The sequence below is a fragment of the Podarcis vaucheri genome, assembly GCF_965113315.1.
Source record: "Podarcis vaucheri genome assembly, chromosome: 5".
Classification (NCBI taxonomy): Eukaryota; Metazoa; Chordata; class Lepidosauria; order Squamata; family Lacertidae; genus Podarcis; species Podarcis vaucheri.
In genome coordinates, this window is record NC_138763.1 from 29497948 (window position 1) to 29519210 (window position 21263).

At 44.8% G+C, this 21263-nt stretch overlaps 1 protein-coding gene and 1 long non-coding RNA gene across 2 annotated transcripts in view; one reads left to right on the forward strand and one right to left on the reverse strand.

The window, feature by feature from the left end:
• ATP1B3 (ATPase Na+/K+ transporting subunit beta 3) overlaps window positions 1–17627 on the reverse strand; it is a 35632-nt gene extending 18005 nt beyond the window's left edge. The window contains exons 1-2 of the mRNA XM_082224631.1: window positions 17346–17627; window positions 2196–2324 (exon numbers count right to left, since the gene is read on the reverse strand). Of these exons, the coding sequence (XP_082080757.1) occupies window positions 2196–2324; window positions 17346–17454 (238 nt within the window). The 5' untranslated portion in view covers window positions 17455–17627. The remainder of the gene's footprint in view (window positions 1–2195; window positions 2325–17345) is intronic.
• A 198-nt stretch (window positions 17628–17825) lies between these two features.
• On the forward strand, window positions 17826–20757 carry LOC309533371. Its single transcript, XR_014220180.1, has 2 exons — window positions 17826–18173; window positions 18737–20757. It is a non-coding gene; the product is annotated as an uncharacterized lncRNA (long non-coding RNA).
• Window positions 20758–21263: the final 506 nt, after the last annotated feature.

The following is a 21263-nucleotide window of genomic DNA, read 5'->3' on the forward strand; positions in this document are numbered from 1 at the left end:
GCCTGCTTCTCCCCCCCCCCGCCAGCCCCACAAGCTCGGGGAATAGCGGGATGGCGAAGCGCCGCCATCCCGCTATTCCCCGACGTGATCTGGAGGCTGGGGGGGGGGGAGAAGCAAGCCTGCTTCTCCCCCCCGCCAGCCCCACAAGCTCGGGGGATAGGGGGATGGCGAAGCGCCGCCATCCCGCTATTCCCCGACGTGATCTGAAGGCTGGGGGGGGGGAGAAGCAAGCCTGCTTCTCTCCCCCCGCCAGCCCCACAAGCTCGGGGGATAGGGGGATGGCGAAGCGCCGCCATCCCGCTATTCCCCGACGTGATCTGAAGGCTGGGGGGGGGAGAAGCAAGCCTGCTTCTCCCCCCCGCCAGCCCCACAAGCTCGGGGAATAGCGGGATGGCGAAGCGCCGCCATCCCGCTATTCCCCGACGTGATCTAGAGGCTGGGGGTGGGAGAAGCAAGCCTGCTTCTCATCCCCCGCCAGCCCCACAAGCTCGGGGAATAGCGGGATGGCGAAGCGCCGCCATCCCGCTATTCCCCGACGTGATCTGGAGGCTGGGGGGGGGGAGAAGCAAGCCTGCTTCTCCCCCCCACCAGCCCCACAAGCTCGGGGAATAGCGGGATGTCGAAGCGCCGCCATCCCGCTATTCCCCGACGTGATCTGGAGGCTCCGTCTCCCTCTTCTAGTTTGGGGATGGCTGCGCAAACCTGGGGGGAAATCAAATTTTTTCCCTTGATTTCCCCCCCCAAAAAATAGGTGCGTCCTATAGGCCGGAGCGTCCTATAGGGCGAAAAATACGGTAACAACCAGTCTGCATAGAAGTAAACAGAGGGTGAGGCTTCTCCACACAACTAATGCTTTTATTTCCCTGGGCAGAGGTCCGAGGGAGCAACTTAAGTAACCCCACCTTTGGCATGCGATAATAGTGGACTACATTGCAGTGCTGCTGTACACTACTCTCACCAAAGTCCTCTTACCTGGAACAGAGACATATTGGTGAGCTATATTGCATGGTTGTTATATACTATTCTCTAGGCCCAGCCTGCAGTGCAAGGATAAAAGCCATGGATAATACTGCAGGGATGTTGTAAGGTACTCTCTCTTCTCTAGGCAAACCCTCAACCGTCAAACCCCTGCAGGGTCGATATAAACCACTCAGAACCCAAGCTGCAGTATTCAGCCCCCTACCTCTCAAGATTAGGCAAGCTTCAATTCCATGGTTATTTCAGAGCCTGTTTTAAAAGTATTTGTTTACTCAGGCTTCCCCCAATTAACTTAACTACCAGAGTTCCCTGGGAAGAGGGATTGGTGGTTAAACTACTCTGGCAATTGTAGCTCTGTGAGGGGAATAGGTGGGTCTCCTAACAACTTCCAGCACCTTTAAACTACCGTAACCCAGGATTTATTATTATTTTGCTAACGAGGTATAACAGTGCTTTAAATACATGGTGCAGATGTGACTAACATAGTGTCATCAAATCCTTATGAGGCTGTTCCCCATACTATTTTTTCTTAACTTTTTAAAAAAAAAACTTCTGCAAACCATGGGTGCTACCATTTTGGCCATATAATGGCAGGCATTCTCCACTGACATGCAGCAACTGATGATGATTAAGATATTGGCAAGTGCTGGTTCACACTACGCCCTGACATGTAGCCTCTATGATTGGTGAATCTGTACTTGTTCCTAGTATTTCCAACCACAGTTTGGAATATCATAAATGTTTCTTGTTAACCGACTCATTGCACCACAGTTGGGAAAATAAAATAAAATCCCTAACACTGTGGATTTGGGTCCAAAAAAGGACTTGGGGTTATCTGTAAATCAGAACCACCACTTCCCCCAAATTAAAGGCAACCAATGAAGTTTGCATTATAATACATAAGGAAATACATGCCTCTGTTCCTTATGCCATGTAATTACTGACCAGATCTTATTTTGTTTTCATGTTTAACTTGTGTCAGCTGTTGTAAGAAAACAGATGCCTATCAATCTACTTTATTTCTTTTGCTATTTTAATGCTTATGTGAAGGTCTTCAGATGAGTGGCAGTAACAAGAGCAAAGAAACCTAGAAGTTCAAAGTAATGCTGGCATTGGTAAATGCTTCCAACTTAAGAAAACTGCCTATTATAACAAAAGATCTATTGATGTTTGAGTCTGAATGCAAACTTTATCCAAGAAGAGGAATACACACTTACCTGGACTAGAAATGCGGTCACGATACTTTGGTATATCATCACGCAATGTTTGAAGCATAACCCACATTGTGAATGTAAAGAGTGCAGCTAAGAAGCCATAGAATACAAGATAAAACAGCAGAATTAAGCCTGCAAAAAAGCACAAAGGATGTAGAAGTTAGCAATATATTTAATGCATCAATACAATACAATACAATACAATACAACACAACATACAATCATCATTACTATTAGTATTAAACAGATCAATTTCCTGCAAAGGCCTAAGTAAAGAGGTACATATTTAACTGATGCTAAAAACTGAATAATGTTGGTGCCAGCCATACCTCCAAGGGAAAGTTCTACAGATATGGTGCTCCCACAGAGAAGACCCTATCTCATATCACCACACTGCAAAGTTCACTCATCCGCAGGACAGCAAGAAGAGCCTACCGTATAGATCTAAGCATATGGGCTAGCTAATGATACAGAGAAACGCATCTTCAGGTATCTGAGTTTTAAGTTGTTTAGGATTTTATAGTTTATGATTAACAAATTTGCATACAGGCAACCAGTGAAGATGCTGTGAAACTAAACGCAGCTTCTGAATCAAGGGTAGGTCCACAGAGCACATTACAGTAATGTATATAAAATACTATGGCTAGGCTATCCCCACCCAGGAAGGCCATAGCTGGTGAACTAGCATTTATAGAAGTAGCAGCAGCAGCAGCAGCAGCGGTATTGCTACTGATGCTACCTGGCCCTCTAGTTATGCTGCTTACTTCAGCTGAAACCTGACACTCACCATACTGAAATCAGCAGGTAACAACATTGCTTGAGCTAACTTTTAATATTCTTTTCCCTAATTCCATACTTGACTTTTCAGTTTTTGAAGCTGTATTATTTAGAAATGATTTTGTAGTAGATGCAGAAGAAAAATTTCTGCTACAGCAACATTCCCCGAGTATTGTGCATACCTTACCAACCAACCTGGTGGGCAGAAATAGTTTTGCAATTAAATTAAATGCAATTAAATGCTATTGTGCAAGATGAACACCAAGTTACAACACTGTGTTATCTAGCAGCTCTGCCACTTGGTTGCCCCAACTAATGAAACCCTTATGTCAATGGTCCATTGCAGCACTGATGGGAAAACATGAGCAGGTTTTGGGGAACAGAAATGTATAAGGCAGCACCATTACAAATTGCAGCCTCCTGCCCCCACTGGACATGCAGTTACCAGCACATCTGCAACATATCTATTAGCACACATACAGTGGGGATAGAGTAAGCTCCTCCACCATACATGTGTTCTGGAACATATAATAAGGGTTAATATTTATATGTTGTTTGCTCAATAACTTGTTTAGGGAAACATAAAATTCACAGGGTTAGCCAACATGGTGCCCTCCAGATGTTGCTGGCCTATAACGCCCATGAGCCCCTGCCGTGGACAGTGGTCAGGGATGAGGAGAGCTGTAGTCCCAATATATGGAAGGCACCACATCGGATACCTGATCTAGCACATGACTTGAAGAACCAGATATGGCTATTTCCTCTTACAGTGCTTTCTTGGCAAAAAATTGTTCTTGCCCCGTTCAGCTCCTAATAGCCCTACTGTGGGGAGGAAGGGGAAGTGAGGTACAATGTGGAACACATGCCTTTTTGTCCACTGGAGGGCTAAAAGCAGCTGGAGGAAGGAACATTTTCATTAGAGAAGATCATATGAAAGTGCCACAACTCCATCTAATGCAACACAGACCTTTATCAGAGATCGTCTACCCACAAAACATACTTAAATATTGAAATCAAGTGTATTTAGGGTAAAGATTCTTAAAAAGCAAAATACTAAAAAGTTTGAAAGAACAAAAAAATGAATTAGGCAGACATAGATTCTACAACAGAGTCTGATAAAGACAAAGCAAGATGGCCATGCAGCTGTTTCTTGGAGCCTTGAAGGGCTATTATCAGAGACAGCAGAGATACGATGAGTCGGGTTATTATCTGGCCTTGACTGCTGTTTTCATCACATGCTCAATTCCAGCGGGGAGGAAGAACCATAAATGAAAGGAAGTTGATGGTATTGTACTATGGCAACACATATGCTTAATTACTGGCATGTATGTGTGTGTGTATGTGCATGCCTGTGTGTGGTTGCCAAGTGTGCAGCTGTGTATGACTCTAGTGTGTGTGCACAAGTCTGCAAATGTGCCTAAGCTCCCAAAGAGGTTAGCAGCCCCTGCAATAAGCTGTAATTAATGTTACCTATGGCTTGTTTATACAAGCCAGCTTGATCACTCATGGTTAACAAGCTGACTTGTTAAAAAATACATTTTGCTGGTGCAGCTGACACAGCCAGCTGTGGTTAATGGAAAAAAGAAACAAAAACCTCCAAACTCTTCCTCATAGCCATTCCAGGGGAAGGCCATAGCTTAGTGGAAGAGCACACGATTTGCATGTAAAAGGCCTCAGGTTCAATAACTGGTTTCTCCAGGTAATGCTGGGAAAGACTGCTGCCTGAAACCCTAGAAAGTCACTCTCAAGTCAATCTGAACAGTACTGAGATAGTTGGACTAATGGTCTGACCTGGTATAAGGAAGTTTCCCATGCTCCTAGGAGAAAGCAAGCAGGGTTTAGTATAATGTTCAGCTGCAGCTGTTTGTCAGTCATCCAGGTGGGACAGGAGTACAAGCTCGTTCATACACAGCTGCATACATTATCTCTTACAATCTCCCACCTTCAGATGGCTGCATATTGCTTTAAGTATGTTGTAAGAGCTAGCTAGTGTTGCAAGGGAAAAACTCAAAAGCACCCTAGTTTGGTTTGAAGACATTTAATAGGTTGTGGTGTGTTGTTCCAGCTTGTGCTGTTTAGGTGTCTTGAGTTCTCCCACTGCAAAGTTTTGGAATCTTCACTGCTACACAAGTTTTCACCCTATAGTCTAGCTCAGAGGTTTTCAGCCTTTTTGACTCGACAGCTCCCTTGACCAACTACTACATTCTTTCTGTGGCTCCCCCGTGGGGAAACATGCTCTGTGCCTCAGAAGCCCAGTTATGTCACCCATTGCCTACAAAGCTGGCAGCCGCCCTTGTGGAGTGTTCCCCCAGTCTCTTCTGCTCCTCTCCTTGGGAATACTCCAGGCAGCCACCGCCTCTCTGAGCTGCCCCCCCCCAAGAGAGATGCCCCCTCACACCACCCTACAGGGGCCCCTGGGAAGAGAATGCCCCCAGCCTAAGCAGCCCCATGGAGACTAGCCAAAGCTAAACATGAAGCAAACAGCCACAAAGAGGGAGGAAAAATGCCCAGTGTTGCCCGTGGCACCCCTATCATTCAAGGCAACCCAAGGTGCCACAGCACACTGGCTGAAAACCACTGGTCTAGCCAACTCTCTGCTTAAACCACTAGCTGCTGTTCAGGATGGCTCTGGGAGCAGTTTACAAAAAAAAAAAAACAACAAATAAACATTTTTTGAAAATCCAAACCACCAAGCTGCAGCAAGCCATTCAAAATCCAGCAGAATTAAAAGACCTGGGCAAATAAAATGTCTTCCATGATCAAAAAAATGAGGGTATCTCCAGGCAAGCCTCTGTAAAGAGTGTTAAAGCCAAAGTGCGAGGACTGAAATATTCTGTCTGCAGCCATTACCCACTCACTACAGTGAGGGGGGCATACACAAAGCAGGGCCTCTGAGACTCATCTTAATGGTTAGCATACTGACTGTCCTTTCTTTTAGGAAAGCTGTAAGGGAGATCTGATAGAGATGTATAGAATTATGGAAAGTGTGGAGAATGTCCATTTAGACTTTCCTCCCTCTCACATAATACCACCTCACCTGAGGCCATCTAATAAAGTTGAATGCTGGAAGCTTCAGGACAAAGCAAAAGAATTACGGTACTTATTTACACAGTGCTTAGCTAAAACTATGGAATTTGCTAAAACAAGCTGTAGGAATGGTAACCAACTTGGGTGGCTTACTTTTTTTAAATGTTTTTTGTGCCTTTTTTTTAAAGGTTAAGGCTATCAATGGCTATATCTATATTCCATCCAGTACCAGTTGCTGGGGATCACAGATGTGCTATATAACACAGCTATCATGATTGTGGGCTTCCCACAGATATCTGGTTGGCAGTGTGAGAACAGAATGCTGAACTAGATAGGCCTTTGGTCTAGTCCAGAAGGGCTCTTCTTACGTAGCATTTGTCATGACGGAGCAGCAGTATGCACCTATAATTCATAACCCAACACACACAACTTATAGTCATTCAAATTTCTCATTAATGCTTATGGTTAAAGGGGCTGCTTCCTGAAGTTTCTGGGAGTTATCAATGACAGCAAAACTAACAGTGGCAGCCTCTGAAGGTTTTCCTAATTACACTTTGAATGTCATTCAAATAGTCAGAACAGGTGTGATACTTGCCCTCACTTCTCATTCTTCAATGGAATTGATGGGGCTAGTACAGAATTTAATATTTAATCATTCCTATTAGTTCTTCACTTTGGATACTGAAGCTTTTGTAAGACAGGGATATAAAGAATTGGAGATTTAAGTAACTGAAGAGCCTGAAATAGCAACTACTGGATAGCCAACATGATGGCCTCTAGTTGATCATCTTTCCTGATTACTGGTCATGCTAGCTGAGGCAGGCAACGCATATACTATTGCTGATGGCAAAATGTATGCAACATTAGTTCAGAGAGGGAAGGAAAATTAGGTGGAATTTGTTCTTCGCATTTTGAAATCGACAAGTTAACTAATATGTAACTGTTGAATTTATTGTTACTGATTGTTAGTGGGAAACTAACACAGTCTTCCTGCCCCCCAAAACATCCATACACAATTCCCTCCCACAAACTCCTGTCTAACAGCTTTCCATAAACACTTCTCACTACCATCTCAAATTATTCAACTCCCTTGCCTCAGGCAGATGGTCTGCTCTTCGCACTCACCCCTAATCATGCCTTTAGTAGTAAGGTAAAGGGACCCTGACCATTAGGTCCAGTCGTGACTGACTCTGGGGTTGCGGCGCTAATCTCGCTTTATTGACCGAGGGAGCTGGCGTACAGCTTCTGAGTCATGTGGCCAGCATGACTAAGCCGCTTCTGGCGAACCAGAGCAGTGCACGGAAAGGCCGTTTACCTTCCCACCAGAGCGGCACCTATTTATCTACTTCCACTTTGGTGTGCTTTCAAACTGCTGGGTTGGCAGAAGGAGGGACCGAGCAACGGGAGCTCACCCCGTCGCGGGGATTCGTACCGCCAACCTTCCGATTGGCAAGTCCTAGGCTCTGTGGTTTAACCCACAGCACCACCTGCGTCCCTAGTACTAGTAGTAATATTTATTATTATTATTATTATTATTATTATTATTATTATTATTATTATTATACCCCGCCCATCTGGCTGGGTTTCCCCAGCCACACTGGACGGCTTACAGCATATCTAAAAACATAATAAAAACATCAAGTGTTAAAAACATGCCTGGCTACAGCCCAACAGGAACCATTTTTAATACTCAGGCGAAAAGGCCAGTAAACATAGTGTTTCCTTCCACAAAAGCCCACTCCAGATTCCGCTCTCTGCCTCCAACTCTCTTTTAAAAAAGCATTTTTACCCTGCTCTTTAACTGAAAATGCTCCTAGAGAAGCTTAAAAAAATCTGAAGTAAGGTTGTAAGGCAGGTGGCAAGGACTACCTGAAAGACATGACACAAGGAAAAGAGGATAGGAATGGGGGGGGGGGAGGGAAGCAAACTCAAGACCAGTTCTTTAAGTTCTTTAAGTTCTTCTGCCTCAATGCAGAATACAGCATCTTGCAACTTCTTTTTCTTTCCTAGAGAAAAAGAAGGGGAGAAGAGGGGCAACAGCATTCTGCTCCAAGCCCAGGGCTTCAGGAAAGGGAGGAGGTTTATGACAGGAAAGAACAGCAGAAAAAAGCAGGCATGAGAAGGATATAAAATGGTACAAGCTGCTCCTCTGTAGGATTGTGGGGATATTTCTGATGCTCTAACATACCAGCAGTTGCTTCTTTTTTAAAGGCAGGGCTGTGTACCTCAGCAACTTGCTGGAGGTTGATCTTGAACTTCTGAACACCAGAATGAAATGCACAATCTCCATGGTAACTGTGGTTGTGCAATGAGCAGTCTCAGGCTGGTCAAGATATTTTTGTTCCATTTCCCTCTTTTTCCTCAAGTTCACAAAGGAATATTTTTCTGAATACCTGCTGAATCTGCAAAATTTGCCAGAATCCTCAGCTTGTCTGTGGTGGCCCTCTTTCACTGATGTGTTGGGAAAAGTTCACTATTGGATACAGCAATGAAATAATGATGGCTCTTGCATAGGATGTAAAGCATCTCTCATGAAAGCTCACTTTTCTAGACATATAGTAAACGGTGAAGTAACTGTACTTATAAACGGGACTGGAAGATAAGTGTATGTTTAAACTTTAAAGTAATTTTAACAGTTAAAAGCTGGCTTTATAGGTCAGAAGCATCGCCATGAATTGTGTTTAGAAGCAAACTAACGGTCCCTAAGCTCTTTATGATCTACATGCAACAATCCAAGGAAATTACCAATGTATGAACAACAATGCCAAGATCCTTGGCCTCAGGAAGGCACACTGCAACTCAGATGTTGACCATGCAACTCTTCTGGACACAGTTATCTGTGTATCTACAATAAAAAAATATTGTAGCTTGCAAACTCCCCACTTCAAGGGAAATGTGACACACACACCCCCACCCCAAGCCAAAACAAGGGGAGAGATTAACAACAGGAAAATGAGAGGAAAGGCTGCATTTTGAAATGGAGCATACATAGCTCCGCTGCTATCCAGACTGGATGGTCAGCTTTATTAAGTAGATGTTAAGACTTTCCAGAGGATAGCCGTGTTAGTCTGTTGAAACAAAAGGTTTTGTGAAACCTTGAAGGCAAATAGATCGTGGACTAAGCTTTTGCGGACTACAGCAACCGATGATGTGGATGTGGATGTAGACCTAGTCTTTAAGGTAGACACTCTGCAGTGCACTTTCATTCCCTACCAGCAAATGTTTGGGCTTGCATTCTTTGGCAGGCAGTTTCTTCAGTCCCTATCTGTATCAGTTTGAGTTAATTTCTATGGGGGAAAAGTAAAGCACAATGTTGTTGTGGGAGATTCCCTGATAAAACACCCGACCACAAGCTAGGTTCAAATCAAAGGGTAAAAGAAACCAGCATTTTCCCAATAAAGCACATGTGCATGTGTGCATATGCACAGACAGAATGCTCCTGGAGGCCATGGCTGGTTCAAGGAATTGATCTGGAATGGATAAATGTTCTTTCAAGCCAAGATAATAGACTCAACAATGAACAAGAAGATGGGAGAACTACCCACCTTAAACTCTTTCCCTTCCTATACATCACTGAGCTTCTTGCAGCATAATCTCCAGCAAGTAAAGTAAATGGAGACAGAAAGGCCACACTAGCCTTGTATTTAACAATCTGACTGGGGAGCCATATACAGTGGAACCTCATGTTACGTACCGTCCTCCTTGCGAACACTGCGGGTTACGAGCTCCACTAACCCGGAGGTAGATGCCCCTTGTTGCGAACTTTGCCCCAGGATGCGAGCAGAAGTTGCACACCGGCAGCAGCGGGAGGCACCATTAGTGAAAGCACACCTCATGTTACGAGCAGTTTCAGGTTACAAACGGACCTCCAGAACTGAACGGATAAAGTTTGTAACCGGAGGTACCACTGTATGACTAGGAATTCAATGCAGGTGACAGAATGGGAAGGACAGATCACCCCATACCCTCTGTCAGTCCACCTGGCCCCTGCTGGTAACCCGTTCCTCAGCTTTATTCACTTTCCCCCCAGTCTGTTTGTTAATAGGCATTTTAAACTACTCTGCTAATAGGCTAGTAGCCTCCATTTTGATACTAGTCACAGAAACAGCCAGTAAGGACACATGGACATCTAGTCCCCTAGCAGGCTAGTAAAAAAATATAGAAAAGACTGCAGGCAAGTAATTTTTGCAGGCTTATTTACAAAGCTGTATCACACATTTCCCAAACTCATACAAGATTCCTGAAAGACTAGTGATCAGTGCTGCTAACCAGTATGCTACAATAGGCAGAGAATTTGGAGCTGGTAAATATCAATGCCATTTTCCTCTCAATAATCATAGTAGCTGAGCTGAAATGCTGCCTTTGCTCTGACACCCTTTCACCTTAAGCAGCACTTCCCCCAAAAGTCATTAAAACCCAATATAACAGCTTTGGCATCTTTCCAGATGAGTTTATTGGACAGGGAACATGCAGTCTTTACAACTCCATAACTTTACAAATGCCCTAGGTTGGGTACAAATGCCCTTCCCCAGTATATTAACTATAAGGAAGTTACCTTTCCCATGATCTAGCCTCAAGAGTAGAAAAAAAAGGTATTTAAAGCAGCAACTCAAATCACCATGAGAACCACCATTTAAATCAAGTTCCCTCTTTATAACTCAGGTATTTCCTAACCAAAGTGTACTTTAACGGGCTATAATAACTCAGACACTGATATACAGATAGTTTTATGCTATCTAGGAATTACTTTTTTAAAAATCAGCTTTTTTGTTTATACAGCAGTAATTGCTGTTTAGAGATGAGAACAAGGGCACCAAGCAAAAACATTTGCATGGAATTGATATGTGCATAGATATTCCCAAAAACAAGTGCTGGGAATTTAATGCACAGATAAATATCTTTCTGCAAGATGTAAGACCGCCATTCAAAAGTAACACTTCATTAATCATTTTTGGACAGCAAACTTCCCATTAATTTGTAGGTAGTTTACTTGCAGACATTTATTTTCCCGGTTTCTAGCCAGAGATGAATCCACAGGGAATGTGCCCTCCAAGCCCAGCTCCCTATACACTCACTTTAGGCTTCAAGTTGGCCTTATGCTTTCCTTCAGCCTATTCACATGTCTATCCCTGGGGAACTGAAGGCTCCTGCCTGTGCAGCACTCAGCACCCTTCAATTTTTGGTAGATGAAGGAAGCAGCATTTGTTCCAATGATTGGCTGGTAGACTAATTCATAATTTGAAAAGTAAGCACACTGAATAGGTCAAGCACTGGGCAATATCAACACTGTAGGAACTCAATAGATAATGCTGATGAGGTACAGGAAGTTATTTCAAGAAGCCAAGTACGCTACATGTAACTTGCAAGTTTCTAGCTCCCAATATTAACCACATTATGAACCACAATATTGGTCGCACCTGCTGTGCAAATTCCTGATTGATCTAAAACATTTATCTTGGTGTGTTAACTGGCTTGATCATCCCTTCAAAAATAATCAATAAGATGTCACAGGCAGTTTAAATGCTTTCATTTTATTGTATTTTAAAAGCTGTGACCCATATGACAGTTTTGCAACCTCAATATTTCATCCGTAACTTGGATAATTGTTTTCTCTAAAAGTATAAATAAAAATAAAAATTCAACCTGCAGTAATATGCACAAAGAGCTAATGTTTCATGAGTATATGTCTGATATATGGCAATGTTTATTTGAAAATTTGGGGGGAAAGGTTTTCTGGCACAAGACCTGTGACCAATGTCCTGTGACCATATTCATTTATAAGGGACCCCTGACCATTATGTACAGTCGTGACCGACTCTGGGGTTGCGGCGCTCATCTCGCTTTATTGGCCAAGGGAGCCGGCGTACAGCTTCCGGGTCATGTGGCCAGCATGACTAAGCCACTTCTGGTGAACCAGAGCAGCGCATGGAAACACTGTTTATCTCCCCGCCAGAGTGGTACCTATTTATCTACTTGCACTTGGACGTGCTTTCAAACTGCTAGGTTGGAAGGAGAATTCATTTATAGATACCCACAAATAAATGCCTTCAAAGCAAGACTGTGTGCATATGACACTTTAGTATGCATTCACAAATTTCAGGTCATCATCAAGTCCGTATGGTAACTACTAATTTATGCTTAACTGTGGCAACACTCTAATTGTTTCTTTTTAAACCCAACATTTATCATCATTGGCAGGTGAGAGAAATGCCACAGGAATTTCCTGTGTTTGTGGTGTTTATTTTAAATTATATTAGAAATTTCAATAACACTTTGTGTTCAAGGCTGTCTTCAACCTTTTACAGGATTCCCTGAAGCATCTGCCCCAGGCCCACAGCTGCAATAAAATATGTCTCTCCCATATTGGTCTCTACAGCCACAGCGGGCACTGTAACTCTCCAAGGGTTTGACTTTACCCCCAATGGTGCATTCCTCCTTTGTTTCTCTCGAGATAGATGGATGCCAACCAACTCTTCCCTGAAGCAAGGCAAGAAACCTTCTGCTCTTGAGGTAACTTTTTGTATCTCTATATGAGACTCCACCCACCTGCCACGTTTTGCCCACAGGGTGACCCTCATAAGGATCTGGCCTGTGGAACCAAAAAACCTCCCCATCCTAGATGAACTTATTCAACCTAGCCAGGAAGACCCAATCAGGCTTCGCCTGCCTCCACGATGAATCTGAGGGGAAGCATGGTGGGGTTCTAGTAGAGAAATACAAATTCTACACTTTTCTAAACATACCAAATTTGAGTCACTGATAACCTAAAAAAGGTATTCAATTGCTAAACGTATTAATACATAAAAATACTATCTTTCTTCTAAAAGCAATAACATCTGTCCACCCACCTTATATAGCGGGCCTAATGAATATTAAATTATCAGGGAAGAAATTATGGTTTAAATGACTTGGGACAACACATTTATGTGAGGTAAGTTTCACACTGTGGTGTTACATTGGTCAAAGCAAATGTTGCATGTGCATTTCAAGTAACATTACATTTTCTTAGTGCTAAGAACTTCAAAGAAGAGAACAGTTAAAAATACAGATATTTCTTTTTATTTGGGAGCGGGGAGTATGTTTTGGGGCCAGCATAGCACACTCAACTAACTTAGGTTTTACTGCCCTAAGCTAACCTGATTTTGTTCCTACCATAACATTTCTTGCCAATTCACCAAATGAAAAAACAAAACTACCAACACAACAAAGGGTCATTAAGCTATTGCCTATTTTGTTGAAGACAAACTTTAGAGGGGGGAAATAAAGAAATTCTGAGTCATCTCGCATGTTATACTTGTGGCTGTTTTACGCACGTGAAAAATGCCATTTGCAAAAACTCTTGCCAGATAATGAAACCCTGAAAATTATCTTTAAAATTATATGGTTGGCATCTGTCTGTCTTGGGAGACAACGGAGGAGTGTGCCTTTGGGGGTGAGGTCAAGCTGTTGTAAGGTTGCAGCACCTGCTCTGGCTGTAAAACATGTTAATTATACATGAAAATGAATAATGGAGCTATAGGTTAACATTTTCATAGCATTACACCATCTCTCTTTAAATCCAGTAGTGCATGTAAAGTATTTTTTATGGATTAAATTCATAATTCACCTGAAAGGGACCTCATGGATCATCTAGTCCAACCCCCTGCAGTGCAAGAATCACAGTTTACAGAATTCCTAAAACCTCCAATGAAGGAGAGTCCAATACCTCCTGAGGCAGTCTGTTCCAAACCCTCCTGAACCAAAGAGGATCTAGATGGCTCTTGTAGAAGAAACATTCCCATCCGGAAACGAGTAACAAGGGGAGCCCAAACCCCTGTCCTGTGCTGGATGCAGCTCTACCCACAGAGCTTCATGCCCCAAACAAGGAGTTGCAGAGGCTGGTGGCCAAGCCAGAGACTCTTATCTGCTCCATATGCCCCACCCAAACCCTGGGAGCACTCCCAACCACTGCACAGGCGGGGCTCTGAGCAGATGCAATAGGCTCTCACTTCTGCAACATGCTGGGTCAATGGCGGGCAGGCTGTTCCCAAAGCCACAGAAGCATGCTTGCCTATCTGGCCTGGTTACTCTCCAGTGCCAGAACAGCAAGAGGAAGATCCCCTCAGGAACCTGTAACTCCTTCATCTGCCTTCACTTAGGTTCATGTATGGGAACGACTTAATTTTGGCACTCTAGGAATTAAAAAACTGTAGCAACTGTGGGTGTAAAGAGTTGTGGGGTTTTTTTAAGAGTACAGCAAATGCATGACACACACACACACACACACACACACACACACACTATGACACGGTTAGAGGAAAACAGGTTACAGCTAAAAGAAAAGTGGCAGGAGAAAAGCTGAACTATGACTTGGGCTTCTTATATGTGCTCAAAGACTGAAAATTGTGCTATGCAATACACCTCAAGCATTTTGACTTACACCCTTTCACAGAGTAAAGATTGTTTTTAATCCTTCCCTACCCCCCTGCGCCTTGACTGAGTTTCTCCTTCCCCACAGATCCACAACAGCAGCAGGAAGATCAAAAGTGGATGAAAAGATAACAGAGCTGGAAAGTTGGGGTTCATTAACTCATTTACTGTGAGATTTCAAGGGATACACAACCCTGGCTGATAAAAAAATATCTTGGCTATCTGCTTTTATACAAGGCTGAGAATATCCACTAAAAATAGAATAACCAAGAGAAATGGCTAAAAAAAATGGCGGGGGGGGGGCTTTGCAGTAGGAAAGTTAACATTGTCTCTTACACAGTACTGCTTAAGCAGCACCCACAACCTGCATATGAAGAACCTCAGGACTTTATTTTCTCATCTATACACACTACAAGTTTGCAAGTGTAGGTAAACAGCTTTTAGGCATACGTTGCTTTGGAAGCATCTTACACAATGATAGGAATGGTTGAAGTGTTTTAAATAAATGAATCACATTTTGAGGTTTCAACTTCATAACTCCAGATAAGCCAAAAGCTACTGGAAATTTTCCCTTCTCCATTAGCAGCAACACAGAGCTGAGAACTGTTTCAGTTTATATAGGCAAAACTGTTTTCCACCTATGAGGAACTGTTTCCAATTCCTCTCAATTTCTCTTCCCACCTTCTGTAAAAAGTGTATTTTGAAAATTCCAGTTAATTAAAAAGTGTATTTTGAAAATTCCAGAAATTAGAATCCCAGCTGGATTCTACCCATCAATTCAAAGTTTCTCTCTCTGTGTGTGTGTGTGTGTAAAATGTACTTTAGTCATATTTAGAAATATGTAGTATTCTGAGCTACTCAAATAAACTTCAGCATTCAACTTTTCCATGTCCGCATGTACAATAGACATTAAGCATGAATTGTACTCTTCTAAAGTGTCATGGAATAATCCCTCATCCTCAATGCCAGCAACGTACAGCAATCCTATCGTAAAACTTACCATCACTTAAAAAAATACTGTAAAAATTAACAATTATCCAAAGTACTGTTTATGAAAGTTCTTCTTTAAATTATAAAATATCATTTCCCCAAAGTAACAAATTATTCAAACATCACAATATAAACATCCCAGTCAACACAGCCACAGACCAACACTGCTTGCACAAGAAGTATGATCAATTACATGTTAAGTGTTTAAGTACTTTTCATAATTAGTGGAAACTGTATCAGCATGCATTCCTCTGTCCTCATTTTTTTACCACTTCCCACTTGCTCAACCCACACACTTGAAAGAAACCTAGTGATTGGTGTGCCTGTCTGAGAGGAGTGGATAGTGGAAATTTCCTCTCCACTCTTCATTTTGCAAAGTAACTAGGAGGATTTTATTTCCATGTGAATGAAGAAAGGCTCACAACACAGCCAGCCCTCTTCTGCCAGACATGTATACTCTGCTTTGGGTGGTTCTTCCTTATTTCAGAGCACGTGCCCAAAGCTCATACAGTATACTAACAAAATGAGCAAGAGTATAGTCCACACTGCACTGTGCCCAACAGTCAAATACTCATTGACTCTGGTTTGCTACACCTCAACTGCACAGTTTTTATATAATTTATTGTTTTAAGCCACCTTGGATGGGCATTGTCTGGAATGGGGGCTTGGAAGTACTGTACTTTAAATAAGCAATTTCTCTCCCATGTTTCTAAAGGCAATTCTCTGCAAGTTCCTCAATTTATACTTCCTTTAAAACAAAACCCAAGGAAACCTCGCCCTTTGGACAAAACTGGGTAAGGAAGGGGTGGGTGGGGAACACAACTATAACCTGGATGAAAGTATCAACCCATCCCTCCTCTTTCTCTCTCCCTCTCCCTCTCTCTCTGTGTTTGTCTGTGTATACACACACGTGTGTGTGTGTGTGTGTGTGTGTGTGTGTGAGAGAGAGAGAGAGAGAGAGAGAGAGAATCCAAACTAACTAACGTCGACAGAACAAAAGCGTGCTTGAAAAATAATGAGGGAAGAAAAGAGCGCTTGAGAAGTTCTGATGAAGGAAGAAGGCACATGCCTGCCTGGCGGCTTTTCAAACACCCACGGGAGTTAGCCTAAGCTGGATGGGAGTTACCTACTGGTGGAACCAAAAACGCTGCAGAAAATAAAAGAGAAAACAGACATCCCGTTCTGAAGCCTTTCCCCGCCCGCCACCCGAGCGTGGCGAGAGCTCCCGGCGCGAAAAAAGAGATGCAACAGCCCCCGGGAGGAGCGCACCCACGAGGGGGAATCCTTTCCTCCTCCCTATCCCGCCCCACCGCCCCTCTCCCTCTCCCTCTCTCTGACATGGGGCGAGAGTGGGGGGTGGGGGACTCCCTAAGAGGACCCTGCCCCGTCCACGCTGACGCAGCTTGCCAGGAGGGAGGAGCCTGGCAACGGCAGAAGGTGGTCCCTCCGTAACCCCCGACGGTGGGGAGCAGCGGGGGGGGGGGAGAGAGGGAGGGAGGAAAAGATAAGGAAGGCGGCGAGAGTCAGCTGGGGACACGAGCTAAGAAAACAGCCCCCCCCCTACTCACAACGGGCCCCTACTAGTCAGGCTCCCCTGAGGCGGCGAGGAGAGGGAGGAGGGGGAAGGCGGCAGGCGAAGCCACCTCTTTGGTGGGTCTGAGGAGATGATGCCGCCGCCGCCTCCTCCTCCTCCCGCTGTCACGTTCGGGTGGTCTATTTTTAGACGTGGGCAAGGCGCGCGGAAGAGCCGCTCCCGGCCCGTTGCTGCTGCTGCCGCCCGCCTCGTGGCCCCCTCGCCAGCTGAGGGAGGGAGAGAGACGGAGAAGGAGAGAGAGATGCGTGGTGGTGGGCAAGGCAAGCGCCCGCCGCGCCTCGCCTCCCGCCGCCCCTCGTGCCGGCCGCCCCCTCCCCTCCCTTCCCCGCGCGCGCTCGCTCGCTCGCCCTCCTCACCCCAGCTCTTGGCCGTTCGCCCCAGGAACTCGCCGCTGTTGGGGTTGTAGATGAACCGCCGCCACTCGGCCATAGACTGGCTGAAGGGCTTCTTCTCCTCCTTGGCCATAACGAGAGAGAGAGAGAGAGAGAGGCTGGAAAGAGAGAGGGAGCTCGGCGGTTCGCGGGCGGCGGTTTTTCCCCTGCCGAAACAACAGCGGCTCCTCAGAACCGCTAAGTAACTCTCCCTCAGGCGCCCGGCGGGAGAGCAGAAGAGAGGAAAAGGAAAGAGGGGCTGGGCCAGTCGCACGCACCGAGCAAAACTACTCGCGCCGCCTCTTTCCACTCCCTACGTCAGAACCCGCCCCAGCCAATCGCCGCGCGGCCGAGGACGCCCCGAGCGTGCCCGCCCACCGCGCACCCCCGCAGCGCCACCTGCTGGAGGGATATGGCGGCGGAAAGGGCTTGGGCGCGCGAGCGAGCGGGGCGGGGCGGGGGGAGGCGGGCTGGTCAGGAGGCGCCCGCGCGCTCATAGCGGCCCACGAGTGCCCGCCTCCTGCGTGTCAGGGATGCGGCGTCTCAAGCACGCCATCCTTTAATATTCTTCCCCCATGCATCACGTAAGGGGCTTCCCGCCGAAAGAGCAGCCTCATGCCGTCAACGGAAGATCCAGGGGGGACGAGAGACAAATGTTCAATTTTTCACACTTTGAGGGACAACTCCCGTCCCGTGACCATATATGGCATGAAATGTTGCAATACCCGTGTTGGAAGGAGTATGGTTAAAGATGCGCGCTTCATCTGTGCCTCCAGGCTCTTGATGTTGCGAAATGTTGTAGCCTAGAAAACGGTAGGTAAAGAAACGCATGGGCTTCCTCCCAGCTCCTTCATGCAGAACTGTACAGGATGTTTGCCTGAGGTCAGAATTACATGTTGGCAACTAGAGCTGTAGACGGAGGCCCTGGGCGTTTAACACCCACAGTACATGCAAATATATATTCAAGACTTTTAATCTCTTCCTGGTGTGAAGATCTGAAATTCTGCCTCTTAAGCAAAACCGATAGAAGATGAAAGTTAACAATCCTAAGATGGCAAAAGTGGTGTACTATCCGACCTGGGGCGGACTTTGGTAATATGGCCCTCAATATTTCTTATTTTCACAATAATTCAGACCCATTGAAGAGGCAATTGTATCAATTGTTGGCAGATAACTAGTTTGCAGTTCTGAAAGAACTGAAAAGTAAATGTTTTATCAATTAACCAATATTCCCATCCAAATATTAAACTGACACTAAACTGAAAAGTCTCTCTATATTTTCCTGCTCTCTTTCACTTTAATTTCTTTCCTCCTAGACTCTTAACTGTCATGCCTCATGACCTCTCACTCATTCTAAGTGTCTCTTCCTTTTTCAGGTTCTAATCACTGCCTTGGAATGTTCCTGTCGATCACAAGCAACTCCTCATCAATGACATAAGAAAAGTATTGCTGGCTCTGGCCAAAGGTCCATGTAGCCTGGCATCCTGTTCTCACTGTGGCTAACTGGGTGCCTATGGGAACTCCATAAACAGGACTTGAGCGCAATTCAGAACATATAGTACTCAGACAATGGAGACAGAACATAGCCATCATGGCTAGCAGCCATTAATTTGTCTATACCTTTCTTAAAGCCACCCAAGTTGATAGGCATCACTACATCTTGCGTGAGAGAATTCTATGGCTTATCTATGTGCTATATGAAGAAGTACATTGTTTTTTCCCCTGTCATGAATCTTCCAACATTCAGCTTCACTGTCTAGGCCCCAAACCTAGTCTTACAAGTGAGGGACTTTCTCCAACCTTATATAAGCTATATTAAGTCCACTGCTTACTCCAAATGTTGAAACCTTTTCTCATAGTGGAGTTGCTTCATCCTCTTTTTCACTTTGATTGCCCTTTTGCTCTGAAAGGGCTTGTGGGTATTGCTCACCCCTCCCCACTTCTTGTAGTCAACACCATTGATTTTCCACCAGCTTCCTGAAGGCTCTCTTACCAGAATATTTGTTCCTCAGGTGTGCATTTGACTTCAGCACCTTTCTCTCGCACACAATTTATGGATAACAGTGCAGGTGGAGATTGTGTATGGTCACTTGCTATTTGTCATAGCTGGCTGGGTAGCAGTAGTCCTACTTGAATAAGTTGTTTTAGGTTTATTTCCAATTATAAGCAGGATATGAACTGGGACTTTCACAGCAGAATAAATAAATTTCCCAATGTTACCTATGGGGCACTCATTGGTTCTAGGTGTTAACAGAATAAAAGAGGAGGACCAGGCTTGCAAGCAAAGTGTCTCTGTGGGAAAGGCCATGAGGAAATACAAGAACCTCTGGAGGACCACAGGTTCCTCATCCCTAGGATGCACAGATTATAGTCTTGCACTGGTTTAGAAAGGGTGAGGGGCAAGCATATAAAGCACCAAAAATGATGGAGGGGGGAAGGATGTCAAGAAAAGTTTCTGTCCATAGGACAGTCCCCAAATCACATGCCTCACTGTAGCCATATTTAATGGGGGGAAGGCACCTCAGAGGGGTTTGGCAGACCTCTTTCTGAGGTGCCTCTCCCCCTCCGTTAAACTTTGCCTCGGCTGCATTTAAAGGAGCGTAAACACGCTTCAGAAAGCGCTTTGCCAACCTCCTTCCATTAAACAGCTCACCTGGGCAACTTGCACTTCTTGCTTATTTGCCCGCCTGCCATTTTGACATCATGCTAGAGTTGGCATGGCCACACAAACCATTGGCCACATAAACTGAAGCATGATGGCAGCCTTAGATTTTTATGTATATAGGAAAATTGATAACTCTACCTCCTCCTATGAAGCCTTCCCAATATGCCCATATTACACACAGAACTGTGTGTGTCACAAGACCCAGAGTGCTGCTGCGATTGAGTTTGGATCGACAAGAGGAGGAAGATTAAAGTGGAGGTGCTGAATGGCGGGAACCTGAGCTGGAGGAGGGAAGACCTCCTTCTTCTGCCCCAACCTCTGCCTCTTTGGAAGGAGAGCCTTCCTGCAAAGCAGAGAGCCCCAGTGGATACTGGGGAGGGCCAGGAGGCAGCAGTGACTAAATAGGAATGTGAACAGCAGGGTGCAATCCTGTCACCTAGAATCAGGTACTGTCTTTGCAGATTAGACTGAAGCCACTCACCCTAACAGAGCACACATTTGTAATCCTGATATCCCCGCTAGTTTGAGTAAGTTTGGCAAGTGAGTGTGCCATTCCTCATCTTTAAAAGCTTGGCAGGCAGGGCATGGAGAGTTGACACCATTGTCATTTCCATCTATTGATGAACTTTTTGCCTTGTTCCTGAACTCCTGAATCATGTCCCCTGAGCTCTATGTCTGCTGCCAAGTCTGTTCCATTACTTGCCTAAATAAATATCTCTTTCTTGCTCCCAAGTAAGAGCCTTTGTCTGTGTGTATTGGGTAGAAGCGAGACAATGTGGCCAAATTACGGTTAAGGTTTTTGCATGCTAATAGGTAGCAGTGTTAATTGTTATATGTCATCTCTGCATGCAGACACTCAGAGCTGTTTGCTTCCGAGAACTCTGACACTGATACATGACACAGAGCAAAATGGTGTCTTCCATTGCAGATGCAAGTCTTGCTGTCATGGTGCAACTGTCCAACTTTCATTGGCTATAGGAACATAGCAAATGTTAAAGTTGTAGCCTTTGGAGGACTGATGGAACTTCCTCGACAGCCTCATGCAGTACGGCCACCAAGCAAAGGATCATTAAAACTACTATGTGTATGCCCTCTTGCCATGCAGATTTATAGGTAAAGGTAAATGGACCCCTGACCATTAAGTCCAGTCGTGACCGACTCTGGGGTTGTGGCGCTCATCTCGCTTTATTTGGCCTAGGGAGCCGGCGTTTGTCCGCAGACAGCTTCTGGGTCATGTG